The following is a 19,050-nucleotide window of genomic DNA, read 5'->3' on the forward strand; positions in this document are numbered from 1 at the left end:
TGAATGAGTTGTCGTACACACCAGTTTAACAAATATGGTCTCGACAAACGTGCGCATGATACAATACATAATAAGAATAATTGAATTGAAAAAAAACCTCGTGTACTTCAAGGCCATCTATTTGCATTCCCAAAAGGTCTGGTCTCACATGTCCAATAATTGTTCTAAAAAAAATTCTTAAACATCACTTGTTTTCACTGTCGTTAGACGAGAGGCCCTATAGCCATCGGAGAGTACGTAGGCGCACGGTTGATGTAAATTTTCTTTCTTTAATCACGGTAACCGTAACCGTCACGGTTAACGTTCGAATTTTGAAAGTTTGATATTGTATGAAAGACCCGTCTGGTTCATCAGCGTTGGAAAAAAGGCCGAAAATGAGACCAATGTTTCGACGAACATAGATCCGAAGGGTTTGCTGAAAACATTGAAGGTTTGTGAAACAACGGAACAACTTTGCTTAGAATAGAATTGGTTTTTATTGTGACTAGATTACAAACGGGGCCTTTCGGCGCTCAATATCGCCCAGTAGGAACGTTTACACGTAGTGAGTGAAACGACAACGGGAATGAGATCATTCTATTGCGGGCATTTTTCCAATCACTCACCGCGGGAACTGGGATATGTGATTACGACGAACATTTGTACGACATCGGGATTCATACAAAATAGCGGTCGTTTCTTACGTCTAACTTACGTCGATAGTTGATGTATAGCGTTTAGGTCTATATCGGCTTCCGAAGTTGGTCGACTCTGTCTCGTTGAATCTCGTTCGCTGTCACACCGTCCACACGACTTTACTATGTAAGCGTTGCAATATACTGTTCACGATTATGTTTATGTTTCATAGCTCTCGATATTTATCTGTTTCTAATGTCACCCGTATAATAGGAAAAATCACGTACATCACAGAACGAATCGACGCACCTCGGAAGATCGATTTACACGCGCCCTTGAAAGGGTGTCGAATACAGTTTATAATTACTCAATAATGTTAATAATATTTATAACGTACGCTTAGCCGATAAAATGATTTCTCTCCTCGTACACTATACAAAAGCGACGTCGGAAATCGCGTCGCCCACCCATTTCTCCTTTTACTTACAGCCCGTAATACGTTTCTTCTTCTTCTTCTTCTTTTTTTTTGTTGTTGTTGTTTTGGTATCCTGCTGTATAATGTTATTATCATCATTACAATATAACAATTTCTGATAGATATTTACGAATCGCGTGAAATCAGCGTCTACTATACATATATCTACAGAATAGTGAGTACGTGATCCGCGACGGGATCTTTTATTAAGCATACTCTTATTCCCTTTCTCGTTACCAGTCTAAATCGCAACTCAACTCTTTCTTATTCTGTTATCGTTCGAGTCTTCGAGGGACAGTTCCGGTGTGAACTGTGATTCCGTGTCACGAGCGATGCAAGCGAAGTAAACGTTTAAGAAAATAAAGCTCGTCCTCTTTCTCTCTTGCCTCGTCGTTTATACTTTTTCTTTCCGATAGGTTGTGCTCTCAACGACGAGCATTATCATATTGCACTTTGGGGCTCGAGTATTTGTCAAGAACCGAGACGAAACGTGTGTTTAATCGAAAGGCAACTAAAGCTTAATCGATCCGCGGGGAACTTAGAATCCATAGTACGCTAACGTGACTATCTCTCTCTCTCTCTCCCTCTCACTCTCTTTCTTCTCTCTCTCTCTCTCTCTCTCTCTCTCTTTTCCTCTCTTTCTCACGGCCTCTGTAAACATTACGGAAGAAGCATGCGCCTCGAAACATGTTAAATATACACCAATATAATCGTTCGATCGTCCATGAGTTTACATCGTATGTACAACGCTGTTTTTTCGTTCACCCGTCCGGCTGGGAAGAGCATGGTTTAGTCGCAACGAATAACTCGACGGTCGTGGCTGAGAACCGGAAGTCGTTGTTATTGGATCGTTCGCGAGATGCTGGTGCGAAGCAGCTAGACCCAGAAGTTGCACGACGGATCCTCGCGCCGCTGTGCTTACAGCTGACAATCGGACAGTACGGGGATCAAGAAACGAAGAAGGATACAACGGTCTCGCGACCAACTGTTCGGATCGATGGTTAGTTACAAGGACAGCGCAGTGGTCGTGTCGAGGACCACCGTTCTCAGTTCTCCTCCCGTGGCAGAGACAAGGTTTGGGAACCGAAAGCGATCGGCGGCATGGCCCAGCAGTCGAGCAACGAGGGGCAATAACTAGCACTGGTGGCGTGCTGCCAGTATCCAGCCAAACCCGTGCCTCCTCCGGCACCGGTTCCAGAACCGCCTATCCCGATGCCAACACCGACGCCGATACCGCCGGTTGTCGCGACGACCTGTTCGCTCCCGATGCCATCTGTCTCCATCGCGTTTCTGTCGTCATCGATCTTCTGGTCCGCCGTGGTCCCGTCGTCGTCGTACATGAGGTAAAGGGGGTGCGAGATGGTCGACGAGGGGCTCGACGACAATGTCGGAGAGGCGGCGGACCTAGGCCTGGGTCACTCTTGCGATCTCAGCTGATTGTCGGTTTGCTGGTTGCCGGAGACACCGGGTGCTGTCCCGACCGGCACCACTTGGCTGCCTCCACCCAAGGACCTTGCCGAGCCGGGCATAGAGCTTCCGGAATTCGCGGTGACGCTGTGCTGATGGGGGCTAGTCGTAGCCCCCGCTTCACCTCAGACTTGAGCCCTGGCGGTGGCGTTGACGTGAGCTTCTGTGCTACCCGGCGAGTGCGGGTTTCCTTCGCCTGTCGACGCCAACGCGTATTGACACGCGCTCAATCCACCACCGCCTCCGACCGAAGACGCCCTGGAGCTGACCGGGCTGCCAGCCGCGGATACCGGCGTGCTGTCTATGCTGAAGGAACTGCCGCTCAGGCCGCTGTACCCGCTGCTGTGCTGCCTGGCCTTTAATCGTAACGAGGCGATGCTACTCGAGGTCATCTCCGGAGCCACCGTTGTCCTGTGATGCGGCGTGTAAACCGGTGGCCCGTAAGGATGGTGCGGCGCCGCAGGTGTCGCGTAAGGACACGCTGCACCTGATGCTGCGACCGGCGAACCCGCCACACCTAACCCCGAGCCCATCCCAGGTAGCATCGATGTGGCTGCCTGTCCGACGGACACTGACATTCCGCCCACGTGACTCCCAGCCACGGACGTCGCCGCGTTGAAACAATTCACCGGACTGACTTGGGTGTGGTGATGATGATGCGACGCCGTCGGCACCACCGAGCCCAACGTGTTCACCCACGGGAAGTTTTTCGTTGCCAACGGAGATGGCACCTTCGCCGCCCAATTGTTGTATGTGCTGTACGAACTATACAAAGCGTCCGGGTCCGCGAACGGCTGACCGATGAAACCGTTCAAGCTGGTCGTGCCGAAACTCGCCTTGAACTCCCCAGCTGCTGCCGCGGCCGCGTTCAACGCGTTCCGTTCTTTCTTCCGCCATTTTGCTCTCCTGTTCTTGAACCACACCTGCAAACAGACCGGAGCATTCCGTTAAATGGTGGGATGCGAACGTTTGTATTCGATTTTGGGATTGGCGTCGGTATGGTTTTGATATCGGTATTACGTCAGAAAATCTAATAAGGTGGAGTGGGGTAAAACCGACATAGAAATTGTAAAGTTTACTTTAAACTGATGTATTTTCTATCTATTCCACTAAAACCGAATAATCTTGGTGTTTTTATTTAGGGCATGGTTTATTTTTTAAGTTGCATTAATTTGGATTAAAAATATCTTCTGAAACTTATGATTTTCGTAATAAATTAAAAACAGTGCTGCTAGGGCGGACTTCCCCGGAACTGTGGCAAAACTGCACCTACCTGTTTAGAAATTATTGAATCTTATTTCCTTATATCATGGGGCAAAAGCGGAATTATTATTAGTAATAAAATAACATAAAAATAAAAATTCGCAGAATACATGGCAGCCATCTATGTTGATCATTGAATACTAACCAAAGGAAGATTTCTACCTTACAGTTGGTACAATGCAACGTATATTCAAATAAATAAGGGCCTAGTGCGGATTTGCCCCGTGTACGGATTTACCCCACTGCACGTTACCCGAATGTCTGAATGTCTAAAAATGTTATACTTCCTTGAAAGGAGCGATTCTCAAGGTCATTCGAAGTAACTTATTCCTTTGCGTAAATGTTCTTCACGACTTTGTTAAAAAGTTCTTATCGAAAAACACGGTCCAATCAAAGCGCGGCTATAGCGGACATATTCCAACTCTCTCAATGCCAACGTCACGCTCAGCGAGAATTGCTGTGGCAGCGTTCTGATGTGTTCGTGTTTCTCGTTAATAACTCTTTAACAAAGCCACGGAGACCATTTTCGCAAAAGAAAAGGTTACTTCAAATGACCTTGGGAATCGCCTCTTTCAAGGACGGACATTTTTGTGTCATTTGTGTAAGCTGAACAATGAATTTACGTATACATTCAAAACAGATATACTCGTGGGATGATAATCGGCATATTGTTAACAATATCTGCTGTTAACATTAAATGATATTTTACATCAATGTGTACGCATCCAGAATGTCTTTGTGCACACATGAAGGGCTCAATTCACGATGCAGTAGAACCTCGATGATCAGCACTCATCAGTAAGACATCATTTCGGTTTGGATAATAAAGTAGTTACCTAGCTGCAGAGCTAGATGAAATCTTTATTGATTTGTACAACAAACCATTACGAGTACGAGTGCATCATTAGTACCTTCGAAAAACTAAATAACATTTAAAAATGTCGGCTTTGTGTTTGCGTCTATTACATTAAAGTAACTACCTATACATTTTAATTCGGTATAAGCGAATTACGCATATACATATTTTTAAACAGATATAAGATGAATATTTTCGTAACTAAAAAGTATTTTTTCTTTTTGAATACATCATCTGTGGTGTATAATTAGTATGACAAATTACTTTACTCCGGCGAGAATGTAACTAATAGAGAATGCTATCACGAGGGCAACGCATAGTAATTATACAATCAAATTTTTGAAGCACGTGCGAAACGACTTATATTTTTTTCCGCCAGGAAATTCTGGTACACAAAAACTGAAAAAACGTTCACGAGTACATCAATTAGCAGCACTTATCTTATCTTATCTGGTACGAAATAATTATGACCCGTTGGAGCGAAAATTACACCGTATTAAACAAACTATCGCATTTAAAACGATTATTTTTTCAGTTATATGTCTCAATTAGATCTTATCTTAATTTGTCGTAGATCACTCTAAGTTTTTCAATTTCGTACAATTTGAATTCTTCGAAATCGCTACAAAATCGTCCTTCTTCTGCCAATGAAATGCCGTTGCAAAACAACACAAACACAATATATCGAATGTCATTTTAGATCGATCGATCGATTATTTTTTTTTATTGCATAAGTTTCATGCAAATTTCAGTTTTTACATACTCTATACACTTTTGATATACAGGGTGTCCCATTATGCTGAAATTTAAAATCATTTCCAGCGTCAATCCTATCTATTCGTTCAAATGAACAAAATATATATTTGAGGAATATATTGGTTGTGATATTATTTTGAAAGTTTCTACATTTTTTAAATTTCTTAATGGATAATACAGGTAGATATGTTAAAAACAAAAAGAAATTACAATAGGCACGGGAAAATAATATCTAATTAGATAGCGGTCTTCTGCACAAAATAAAAATTTTCTGCATCGATTGCGGGAGACAAGTACTAAATATAAATTTTTGTTTTGATAATCGTAGAAAGTCGATTTCAAGATAACGGTGTCCTAAAAATAACTTTTGTCGTACACAACACCAGCGTAGACGTAGAACTTTGGTAACAATAAGAAAAAGAAACATTACCGGAATACGTTATTCGGAATTATAGGTATGTATGTAGTATTCAACCATTTCTCCATTGATAGTGTAGTCAACTAACGATACGACTGTTCCCTACCGTGTGCATCTCACATACATGCATCGTATATCGAGATAGACTGTGTGACAAAAAGATAACACACTTTCCATTTTTTAAAGTTTCGTAGTAAAAACTAGTAAAAATACATTTTCCATATTGTTACCAGTTTTTGGCGTGTCTGTATGTGTAACATGCTCAATATTGTCCAGAATATTCACTTACGCAAAAGTTTACGGATATACATATGTATAAACATTTTTGTAGCACGCAAACGTGAATGTACTTGCCGCTTGGAATTCTCTTATACGACACTACCGGATTATTTTTATCTAATACCGAACAATAATTATACGCATACTGACTCGATTGTACAATCAAATTGTTATTCACGATTCGAGCACGGTGCAACAGTAACGCTACCGCCCAGTAAAATCAACCGTCGCGCCGCGATCCGTCAGCTGTGATTGGAATCACCCCTTTCAACGAATTGGAACATTTTTGGAACACCCTGTATTTATGAAGAGAAAATGTTGAAGAATCACATTTACGAATAAGAAAAGATTCAATTTACAACTTGTTACATGAATATGATAGTTTTAATTATTACTATTATCATTTGAGACAGGAGCAATAAATTTCCAAATGGAAAGTGGCGGCGTAATGATTTTGTCCAATATTGGTTATTATGGGAAATTGGACATCAAATTTATTGCTGGAAGAATGAATAGCGTAAAGTATTTAGAAATTATTGATGAACAAATAAACGCATATGCCACAAGTGTTGCTTCAGATAAATTAATTTTCCAACATGAATACACTGTGGTTTCCTGATTTCCTTTTCCCAACATTATTAAAATTAGTTAGAGCAATCTTGTCAGAGTATTATACAAAAGCAGCAGACTATTTGAAGCCGTTGAATGATTTTTAAAAAATGTATTCAAGAGAAGTGGGAAAAATTGAGTCGGAAAAGTATTAAAAAATTATGTATATGTCTTTATGTAACAGAACCGCTGCTATCATTAAATGTAAAAAAGACGCAACGAAATATCATTCACAAATTTGTTAATATTTTAGGTTTCTATACACGTGTATTATTCTGACAAACATGTTATTTCTGTCAAGTACATATAAAAAGGTTGGTAAAATCCAGTTTGGTTGTACATATATGTACATGTTATTAACACTAATCCTACCAAGCACAAAACATATAAAAGTGACATGCCTTATAGAAGTGCGAAGATTGAATCTACTTGAACTTTGTTTTTCATTCTATGTATGTGCTTAAATAAACAAATTTAGATATTTCCTATGAAAGCGTCTTTGTAATTTCAATAATTGTGAAATAGAAAACTAGTCATTTCACCGTGGTAGGTTTAGTGTTAAGAATTGAATGGATAAAAATTATTTAGTGAACGATATTGCAAAAATATTAGGAAGAATCCTATGAATGCGTTTTTATAATTTCAATTATTATGATAAAAAAAAAATCAGCTATTTGAACCTGTAGGTTTAGTGTAAAGAATTGAATAGATAACAATTATTAGAGGTACCCATAAGTAATCAATTATTTGCAAAGAATTTGTTTTGCCTTTAGTTCTGTACCGATTGTTGAAGAGGAAACACGTATTGTTTTACAGTTTTCGGTAAAGTGTTCAAAATATTCTAAAAAGCATAATTTTTTTTTACAACCCTGTAATAAAATGGCGGCGTCCGTACCTTCCGAGAATCATATTCGTCATTGCATACTTTTTCATTTTCATGCGGGATTTAATGCAACGGTAACAACAAAGAAAATTTGCGATGTTTATGGAGATGTATTCACGGTCAACAAGTGTCAATGTTGGTTCAGAAGGTTTGCTGCTGGTGATTATGACCTCTCTGACAGGCGTCGAAGTGGACGACCAGTTGAATTTGATAATGACACCCTAAAATCTCTAGTGGAAGCTGATCCAAAATTAAGTATACAAAAATTATCGAGAAGCCTTGGGTCCACATGGTCAACTATACAAAGGCACCTACACGAAATGGGAAAGGTATATAGGCAAGGAATATGGGTACCGCATCAATTATCTGAGACCAACAAGAATATTCGTCGATCAATTTGCACTTCATTGCTATCCAGATTTCGTAGAGATCCATTTCTTAGCAGAATCGTTACCGGAGATGAAAAATGGATTCTTTATAATAACATAAAGCGTTCCAAGCAATGGCTTTCTGCAAATCAAACCGCAATATCAACCCCTAAACCTAGCTTATCACTTGGAAAGGTGTTACTGTGCATTTGGTGGGACTGTCGTGGCATAATTCACTTTGAGTTGTTGAAACCTGGAGAAACAGTTACTGCTGAGTTGTGTTGTCAGCAATTACAACGGCTGTATTTAGAACTATTGAAAAAGAGGACATCTTTAGTCCACAAAAAAGGTGTAATACTGCAAATTGACAATGCCCGGCTCCGTACAGTGAAACTCACTCAGGAAAAATCAAAGAATTACAATGGGTAGTTTTACCACACCCCCCGTACCCACCGGATATTGCTCCCTCTGACTATCATCTTTTCAGATCTCTGGAGCATTATTTAAGAAATAAAACATTCACTTCTGTAGACGATGTAAGGAGGCACCTTGAGTCATATTTTGCTTCATGAACCCTGGATTTCTATAAGAGGGGTATTGAAAATGTGCAGGAAAGATGGCAAACTGTCCTTGATAATGATGGAGATTATATAATAAATTAAGAAATAAAAACATGAATTCACTACAAAGTTTGTTTTAGATTTCAAAATAATTGATTACTTATGGATCCCCCTAATATTTATTAAAGGATATTGCAAAAATGTTAGGAAGAATTCTATGAAAGCGTTTTTATAATTTCAATCATTGTGATAATAGAAAATCGGCCATTTGACCGTGGTAGGTTCAATGTTAAGAATTGCATAGACAAAAATTATTTAGTGAAGGATACTGAAAAAATATTAGGAAGAATCTTATGAAAGCGTTTTTATAATTTCAATCACTGTCAAAAGAAGACCGGTCATTTCACCGTGGTAGGTATAGTGTTAAACATACCCTGAAGTAGCGTATACAAAATTTCAGTTGCAGTGTGAAAATAAATGAAAATCATATAAATTTTAATACGTGCTATCATTTTGTCGCTCAGTGTGCTAATGTAATCTGAGTGTCAGGTTTCGAAGTGCATGAAAACTGGTGAGCGACGGGGCCATTGGAAGGTGTTTAGGGCCCTGAAATACCATAAGAAATTCTGTTCTAAGAGGAGGAACTGAACGAGACGTTCACGCGACTGCTGTTTCTAGATTTTGCCAGATTTCGCGGGGTCCCATCACCGTCGATATTACTCATAGAGCGAAAGGGGCAAAGCGAAGGCGTTTACGCTGGGTAGACGACGCCGAGTCCCGAGACAAATGGCAAGAAAACCCCGGCGTGCTCCACCATCCTGAAATATGATGGCGTTAATTCAAGGCGGCCCTTTCCCGCGCTCGATACTATACGAGGATCGTGGGCGTAGGGTGGTCGGAAGAGGGTGAACCCCGTCAGCCGTTTCCACCCTCTTCCCGTTCCCATACGCCCTTCAACCTCGACGCCGAGCCGCGCCGCCGTCTCCGTTCCTCGTTGTTGCTTTTCCCATGACGCCCAACCTGCTCGTCCCCGACAATTATACGGGTGGTTGCACTTAGATACACGTCGCTCTCGCGTAACTGTAAGGGAAGGCAACGAGCGGCGGAATGCTGCCTGCCAGAGGAGGGTTCGGAGCTGGGAACTATCTGCTGCTGGTGGAGGGCAGCCACGGGCCAAAAAGAACGAAGGAACGAACGAACGAACGAACGAAGGAAGATGCTAGGGGAGAAACAATGACGGAGGCGGCTCGAGGATTCTCCGTAAGATGGATGGGCTCACGATCACGCCGTGGAAACGCTAAGAGGCGCGACGAATCATTGAAAGAGGGGAAGTAGACTGACTAATGAAGAATTATGCTTTTCCAAATCGCGATCAGCCTCGAACACTTCCGCGTTTCGGCGGATTCAAAGAATCATTGGGTGTCATTAGGCAAAGCGTAGTCCGGGAATTATGTTTCGTTAACACATTTTAATTACCGAAAGGATATTAGTAGACTGAGAATTTTTATGCAAAATAAACATTGTCCAAGTTGGAGGCAACAGGAACTAAATAAAAATGAACATTTCAATAAGTCGAAAAAGTGTGTGCCAGCATTTTCAACTTCTTCCAATGTCTTCACAATTTTGTACATTATTCCAAAATCTTTGGAAAGAAACAATTAGTTTACGTTCCCGAGGATGGTTTGTTGGTTTATAACCAAACTTTCCATCGCCGTTCAATGATTATTTTACAAATTCTCACCTGTGAGTCGGTAAAGGTTTCGAATTTACTAAACGTCACTAAGTAATGCGTTAACAAATATTGTTGCTGCAGCACTGCGAGCACAGTTGTGTACAAAGATCAAAGCAAACGGAGATTCGACATCGATTCTGTTTTCTGAAAGTTGAAGTCCTTCTTCCTTATAGACGTTCGTCCTCTGTTCAAACCCCTAATGCATCTAGTTACCGTTGACTCTCTCATGGCATTTTTCCACGTTTTCATAATACGGACAGCAGATTGCATTTTGCGGACGGCGGTCCGCTTAATTTTCCTGAACATATTAACCCCTCAAAACGATGCGTTCGATGATCCGATCATTTCAAAATTGCGTCTGTAGCTTGTCAGTGGATTAAAACGTTCGTTACCTTGCGTAACGTTCACGATCTCGCAGTTTGATTAAAAATGGTCAAATTAATTCTACACGCTTGGTTATTTCAAGTCATAGTACGTGGCATAATATTCGGAGTGTTAATGTCATTCTTCTGCTAAATTTTGTTGACATTTCATAAAGTTGGTACATAATAATTAATAATATAACACCGAAGGAAGCAAAGTAACAATTGGTGGTAGCGAACGTGTTAACAAACCTAACATGCGTTCGTACAACCAGGGATCGAAAGTCTTATGGAACTTCAGATTTCATGGCAGCCATTTCGAGATTCATTCAAATCTTCTTTGAGATCTATGCAGATCTTCTTATTAAATCTAATACAAATAGCCAATGACACGAATTGGCTACTGGGAAGTTTAAATTAAGATATAACATTTTGCAACGCCGGGTACCACAATTTCATGGCAGCCACAACTAATTTCATGTATGAGATCTTTGAGATCAAGGTAGATCTTCTTATTGGACCCACTACAAATAGCTAATGACAGGAATTGGCTACTAGAAACTTGAAATAAGAATAAAACTTTTGTAATCCCGAGTAAAATGGAGTAAAATGAGTAAAAGTACCACCGTTCGAGGATTAATCCCTTCAAGGTTCATACTTTTCATTATTATGACAGCCACGGCTAAATCCATTCGAATCTTCTGTGAGATTAACGTAGATCTTCTTATTGGACCTAATACACATAGCTAATGGCACGAACTGGCTACTAGGAAACGAAAATTTAAACAAAACATTTGCAACGCCGCGTCAAAATGGGCGCAAGTCCCATCATGCGAGGATTAAGCATCTCATCAACAAGAATCTAGCACCGGGAACCCCTAAATCACCGAGGGCACGGCGCAAGCGTCTCTCCCGGCTACTTGAAGGTGGAAGAGAGAAAGAGAGAGAGAGAGAGAGAGAGAGAGAGAGAGTGAGAGAGAGAGAGGAAGAGAGGGAGGAAGAGTATCGCGAGAAAGAAAGGTGGTACGGCATGGTAACGGGAAAAAATATTTCCCGGCCGTATAACCAAACTTTTCTTCGCGAGGAACATCATTGGATTTCACGAAGCAACCCCGTAGACATGACACGGGGCGTCGGTAAGCCAAGAGGGGGAGTAAACTCGATAGGGCAGAACGGCAGCACGGTGGGCGAAAGATGCCGTGGCTCGAGAATCAATAAACTCTCGGAAGGCGCGCGCGGGTCGTTGGTATACACACAAGGCCGCGCCCATAAACTTTAACAGCATCGCAGAATCGCGGCGCCGAAGACAAGCTTGTCGGGAACCAGCCCGATGCCCGATTCGTGGCTTATAAACTTGATGAGCGAACTTTCCGACCCTGGAGACCGAGAAGCCTCGGTTCACGCGTCAGCCATCGCGCTCGATGACTATGATGACAGGTCATTTCTACCGCGCAGGCTGACCTGTCCGCTGAATGTACATAATTGAAGAGTCCTCGCAGAAAACAATGGAACTGCCGAAAACTAAATTTTTCAGTAGAGTGAAAAACTCCTATTGACTTTAAATTATTTACGAAATCTGATTTGTTTCGATTGCTAAATACGCTTAAACCCTTCCCTTACAATATCGAGTCAGACACGTGATGAAGATTCTGAACAGAGTGTAATAAATAGGTATGTTATTAATTTCCTTTAAACCGAAATAAATTCTATTTTGTTGTAGTTGATGTACATATATTCTTTGGAGAAAAACATAGGCATACAATAAATGTAAACTATTTTTTTTTCCATGAGATTCTGAACGATGAAGAATTTCTAATCATTATAATCACAAAATAAATAGTAGTGCAAGGGGTTAAGTATTCGATCACCCAAATGCATCACAACAACACAAAGATCCGCAGTTTAATCATAATTATGTACATAGTTAAAATTAGAACTTATTTATATTTGCAACTTTCTAGAACTATCGAAGAACGACAAGATTGGTTTAGTAGCTCCTATCTCTTGCAATAAACTTGCAGAAAATATTTTTGCATAGAAATCTGTTGTCTACTAAGAAAATATTGGGAGCGTACTGTTAATAAATTGTATTAGCGAGCGTCTTAGTAAACTGTGCGCGTGATGGGTTGCGAATTGTAAGACACTCAAAAAAATAAATAACTACTTGCGAATACTAATCTCACCAGACATACAGCTTAAGTATTACTGGTCAGATCAGCTTACAAAGAAGACTAATGATTAGAATTGTTTCTTCGCATTTCGCCATTCAAAAATGTCAAACAAAATTCGCATTACCAATGGACCCACCCAATACCAACGAATAAAACAGAAGATTTCCAAACTAATTTTAAGTTTCCGGGACGCACAAATTCGCATGAACATCTGCTACAGTCAGTCTTATAATCGATGCCCAGCATGTTAAATCAGAGTAACTTTTTTATAATCGGACCAAACGAGTTTTTTGCGAAGCTAGATGGATTCATTTATTAGGCGATATGTAATGAAAATTTTTAAAAAATTGAATTTAGTCTGAATTATGAAAAGAATAATAAAAGCTGCTTTTCACAACTATTTTATTTGGGCGTGTAACGAAAATTTGGAAATCTGTTTTGTAGATTCATATAAATTATATACATGCTGACAGTTTCATTGAAATTCATTGATTGGTTTACCAGTGATTAAAAGTGATGAAAATTACAGTTTTTCACGATTTTTAGTCTATTTTTGCCGTTTTATTCTATTATCCGCCGATTGTCACTATTTTCAATCGTGTATAACTCGTAAACCAATTGACCAATTTCGCTGAAATTTCTAGCACGTACATAATTTATGTGAAAAATAAAAAAGTTGTAAAAAGTAACTTTGACTATTTGTTCGCTAACTCAGACCGAATGCAATTTTTCCAAAATTTTCATCGCGTCTAGTAAACTAATCGACCTAGCTTGGCAGAAAAACAGAAGTCGTTTGGTCCAATTGTAAAAGAGTTATTCTGATTTAAAGTGTGTTCCATCAATTATAAGACTGGCTGTATATAGTTTAGTATTGTCTGCAATGCTCTTCGTGACGCGCCGATAATTGTAATTCTGCCACAATAAGATGTAGTGAAGGGTGTTGCGACAGACGTGTGTCGCAGCAGTCGAAACGAAACGAATCGCGTTTATCCGATTGTTCAGGACCCGTTGTTAAGTCTCCAGATTACCTCGTATGAGGCAGCGTTTTCGAGGGTGTCTATACGCTGTCGAAACGTATACGTAGCGCAGAAGGAAACCCAGGGAAAAGCAGTGGCGCACGGGACGGTGATGTAGAAGTTGGTCGGCGTGGGGGTTGATTGATGAGGTAGCCCCGGTCACGGTCTCATTACATTTATATAAGCTTTCGTAGATTGAGCCGTGCGCGGAGGCTTACGCGGTGGCGAGGGGTCGTGATTTGATGAGGTTTTATTGCTTGGATGACGTGACGGGAGCCATTGTTCAAGCGGTTGTCGAGCGGAAAACATTGGATTCGATTTATCGTGTCTGCCGGTTCTCTTCGTGGACCAGGAAGAACTTCGCTATTACATCCAGTAGCCATCTTTCGAAGAATTAGTTATTAAGGGGGTACTTCTGGTTTTTTTTTCCGAAAAATCTTTTCTTGCATTTTCTCTTACGTACAAGTGTTGTAGAGTATGCGTGCAAAAGGGTTGAATTCGTAAAATTAACGTAGTTGTAGGTGTTGGATGGACACAAAATGTCATATAATTCATAGTTGAATCTTTACCACTAGGTTTACTGAGCTTTGAAAGTAAGTATTTTACATTGCTTTATAAAAATAACAAGAATGTGTCTATCGAAAATTTTAGCCATTTTTTAAAATAGTATACTACACAAATAGCAACGAATAGAATGAAATATTTGCGCATAAATTTATATTTAATACGATAATACAGCATGATGAGTTAAACGCATCGTCGCAATATATTGCACTTCTTGTAATTACTTCGTTCGTGGTGTCGAATGATCGTATTATCGGTCGTCCGTCAGATTTCGATATTCAGCAATGTCTTCAAAATTCAATATTCATCCTAATTAAAATCTACGTTGTATTATCTACTTCGGGTAATTTACCAATTTTATAGTAATACTGGATTTTATAAAGAACTTACCAAAACATAATGGCCCGTATTGTGTCAAAAATGGAATAAACAGTACAAACGTTGGAATAACGCATATAAATCATATAAACAAAAATGGAAGATCCATTCTGCGCTTAGTACTCCTAAATTATCTGCCATTTGCAAACCACATAAACAAAAATTAAAATTGCGTGGCGGTGCAAACGGCTACAAATTCTTTGTACAATTCAAAACCCATTGTGTGCACAGCTTACTGTCACCTGTGCTACCATTTGTTAAAAATTTTATAATATTAGATAATATAATAATATTTTATAATTTTATAATATTAGAAGACAGTAAAGATGGGTGATGCGGTTTTCAGTGAGTAGTAGTTTTCAAAAAAATTTGAAAAAATTCTAAATTGAGATTATCACAATGATTTTTGACATAAATAATAATTAAATAATGTGTGGAAATATTTTATATTGTAAATGAAGCGTGAATTTTACAAATTGTTCGAAACCGTCCGGCCACGAATGACGCCTCTATACACTTTAAGAATTGATCTGAAACGAATAATATTTTGAATTTTGAAGCTTCGAAGGGTAGCTCTACGGGAAAAAAATATATTTTCAAAATATCAAAAATTTGACTTTTAGCCGCGAAAAGCAGGTTTCCAGACCACTGTGCGCCGCGCCGTGCGGCACAGGCGATTCATCGGCTCCGATCTTACAAAAGAACCCGTTGTCCGTGATCGACGAATCACCGTCGCCCCTGGCATGATAAACAATCCGCACGATAGAGACGCACGCGTCGAATCAAGCGTATCGAGGAGGCATCGTGTCGAGCCAGCAATTCGATTCCTACCGAAGACGTCGGCGGCAAGAACGACAGAGATAGAAAGAGATAAAAAGAGAGAGGAGAGAGAGAGGGAGAGAGAGAGAGAGAGAGAGAGAGAGAGGGAGAGAGAGAGAGAGAGAGAGAGAGGGAGGGAGTGTGTGAGAGACACATGATGATAGATAGAAAGAGAGATGAAGAGAGAGAGAGTGAGAGATAGAGGAGTCGGAGGGGCACACGACAACTGTAGAGAGAAGGTTTGCAGGGTGGAGACGACGATGGCGGTGGAGAACCAGAGGAGGAACGAGGGGAATACCCGTGGGAAGGTTGCTAGACGCCGCGGGGAGGGCGACAGAGGAGGAGAGCCGAGGTAGAGGTGGAGGAGGATAATATTGATCCCCTCGTAGCCCCGCCCCTCCTTGCCAAGCCGACGCCATCATTATATTATCCACCATCCCTCCGTCTATCCGACATATGCGCACACCTACGACCTCAAAATCTACGGGATCTCTGGTCCACGCACATCTGCTTGTCACTCTACTCTCGGAACGGTTCCTCCACGAGGAAAAGAATACGCAGTTTTAACTTCCCTTTTCCCCTTCCTACGCCTCTCCTTTCTCCGCGTCTGTAATACTTACAGTTACGCTGACTGATCAAAATAAATACCAGGGTCGGTCAAATGTTAACCCCTTGCACTACGACATATTTTACGGTTACAGTGGTTAGAACTTCCTTTTCGTTCATAATTTCCTAGAAGAACAATGAAATTTATATTTATTGTATATCTCCAATGGCTAATATATCGACGACAACAAAGTAGAATTTTGTTACGGTTTAAAGGAAATTTATTAGATGTCTATGTATTCTTTTATTATATCGGCAAAATAGAATTTTAAGGAAAATAATGTAAGGAAATTCATGACATACGTATTTAGTAGATTCTGTTCGAAATCTTCATCGCGTGTCTGACCCTATATTATGGTACGAGGGGTTAACTGGATTTTGTATTGTGCAACAGCATACGGTAGAACCTTTAACCCTTTGCACTCGAAGCTATTTTTACCCCAAAACAAAACATTTCTTCCGACCTAGAATATTTCCCTTCTATATATATTTATTTCTCATGTTATACATGCGAAAATTGTGCAATTTACTCCTACAATACTGAAATGTTTAGTAATTTATTAAATACAAACAAATTTAATAATTCAAAAAATATTTTGAATAATGATACAGCAATTCTTAGTGGTGCCTGACAGTCACCATTCGAGTGCTGAGGGTTAATATTTGAATTCTTTATTGTCTGAATAAATTCCACGTGCAAACGGTTCAGGATAAAACGATCTTTGTACAGCACGATTTGTTAAACAACTTATTAAAGATTCAGTCTAGCACTGTAACTATTGTTGCACTGTTGTTCTCCTGATTAGTTCGAATAGTCGAGGTTCTGCTGTAGTTATTCTTATCTAGGTAAGACCAAGTGGAAGTTTAAGTAGACATGTCTTGCACTCGATCTGAATCATGGGTTATTCTACTTAACCGTTTTCTCGATAGCTGGGACGATGATTGAACGGACAGTATCGACTTTCACTGCAAAAGGTACTACCGTCGCATTGTTAATTGTCGAAGGTGTGAAATCTATTGAAATCTTGCGTAGATTGCGTCAACGATTTATGGATGAGACGTTAGTGAGGATAAACTGCTTGGCATAAATCGTTTGTTAGTGGACATTAACATTAATTTGCGTCAGTTGACGATTTTAGAAACACTTAAAGAATAGTTTTTCATTTTAGCACATGTTGTTATGATAATTGCGAAATATCCAAATAAATTCAATTTTAGCAACCAGTTCAGTGTTAAATACGCAATACAAATTCCTTTTTCTCAGTAACCATTCGGTCGATCGAGCTGAAATTTTTCGTGCTTTTATTACTTGGCGCGATAACAGAATATCTACTGAAGACTCTCAGAATTTCAAATCAACTGGTCAACTAGAATATCAGACATTGAGGCAACGGTTTCGAAAAACGTAATTTTGAGAAATGTGTATATTTAAGATTAATCTGTAAGTGCAGGACCATACAATAAACCTCATGCTTTTTAAATAAATTGTTGGTCTCTGAATTTTTCTTCTTTTCGTCTCCACAGTTTGCAAATACAGTGAATTCTCGATATAGTATCGTCCGGGTGACATACCCGAGTCGTGTTATGTTTACTGCGCTAGCAAGGATAATTCGTAATCTTAGTAATTGGGATATACGTATTGCATTTTAGAATTTCTCATTACTATACACACAGCCAAAAATATTGCAATTTGGAATATTAAAAACGAAATATTAGGGCATCCAATAAAATACCGTTTCGTATCTCAGTTTCTATAAACATTTATATCAAGTTTTGACTAACAACGGTCGTCTGATTTCTTTAAAAAAATTCCCAAGCTCGGCCTACAAAATGTCGCTTTAGATCAAAGCCAGAATACATTCTTAAAGGGTGCTTGAACAATTGTGTGAGTCACTCTGAGTTCACTAAATATGGTTATACTAACCCTGGCTGCAAATTGTGAATGTGATTGATGAACTACTTCGCTTTTTACCAAATAATAAATAATACATTGTTTTCCTGTATGAGAAAATTATAAAGAAATTTCCGTAGCATAAAAAAGTAATAGAACATTTTTTAATATCTCCGCGGTGATGATGACAATAGAAATCGCCATAAAAATGTTCTGAACGCTTGAGGGTATTTGAACCCTCTCTTAAATCAGTGTCTAATTTGCAAATTCTGTACATTGTGAGAAAACAAACATATTCGTCGTTATACAGTATGAATAAATATTTAATAACGCGCCATCGCGCCAGTAGAAACGGTCGTTCAACGCCTGCCGAAAAACTGATAGCGGGGAGGGCACTTCATTAAAAATAAATTCCCGGGAAGGAGTCCCGTTGGATATCCGGGCGGCTTCGCGAGGATTTCGCGGCCGCGGAACTTGCCCCCTTTTCTTTCCGCAGCGCCGCAGACACGCCGCCTTTTTAACTCTATACATCTTCGACGAGCCCGTTTCTAGACGATTACCGCCCGGACCCACCCTCGCCGCTCGCCATCGTTTACACCGTCACGGATGGTAGTCGACGGAATTGTGGAAGAACGTTTTCCCCGTGGGATTTATGAAAGAGGCTGCGCGCCGAGCAGCGTAGCGTCGCGACGTCGTTCTGTTCTTGCCGTTGAGCTTCTGGATGGAATGCGCTGACAGAGAATTAGCCCCGGCCGCTCCTCGCGAAAGAGCAAAAGCCCGTGGAAGATAAAGCGGGATGCTCGTGAATTACCGTTGCTCGATTCCATATTTTCGCGACGGGATTGATACACTCCTGGAACAAAATGGTAGCACAAGTCTGCCATTTTAATTCTCTCGAAGACACCGAGAGAATTTCCGAATGAAACGACGAAATATTCCAAATATTCCTTTTTATTCCAATT

The 19,050-nt window shown here is 40.2% G+C and overlaps 2 protein-coding genes across 3 annotated transcripts in view; both read right to left on the bottom strand.

Moving 5' to 3' along the window:
• Window positions 1-457: 457 nt before the first annotated feature.
• Window positions 458-2,430, bottom strand: LOC143364138 (uncharacterized). The gene has a single exon (XM_076804640.1). It carries the CDS (start codon window positions 2,428-2,430, stop codon window positions 2,137-2,139), a length of 294 nt encoding a protein of 97 aa, XP_076660755.1. The 3' UTR covers window positions 458-2,136.
• Window positions 2,431-2,679: 249 nt separating this feature from the next.
• Ptx1 (pituitary homeobox homolog Ptx1) overlaps window positions 2,680-19,050 on the bottom strand; it is an 82,322-nt gene continuing 65,951 nt past the window's right edge. For both annotated transcript variants that reach the window (XM_076804480.1, XM_076804478.1), the window contains exon 4: window positions 2,680-3,480. In XM_076804480.1, the coding sequence (XP_076660595.1) occupies window positions 2,683-3,480 (798 nt within the window). In that variant the 3' untranslated portion in view covers window positions 2,680-2,682. The remainder of the gene's footprint in view (window positions 3,481-19,050) is intronic.

Source organism: Halictus rubicundus, chromosome 2, assembly GCF_050948215.1.
Source record: "Halictus rubicundus isolate RS-2024b chromosome 2, iyHalRubi1_principal, whole genome shotgun sequence".
Classification (NCBI taxonomy): domain Eukaryota; kingdom Metazoa; phylum Arthropoda; class Insecta; order Hymenoptera; family Halictidae; genus Halictus; species Halictus rubicundus.

Excerpts from the sequence above, each read along its gene's own strand:
- LOC143364138 (XM_076804640.1), bottom strand. The coding sequence starts at position 2,430 with ATGTACGACGACGACGGGACCACGGCGGACCAGAAGATCGATGACGAC.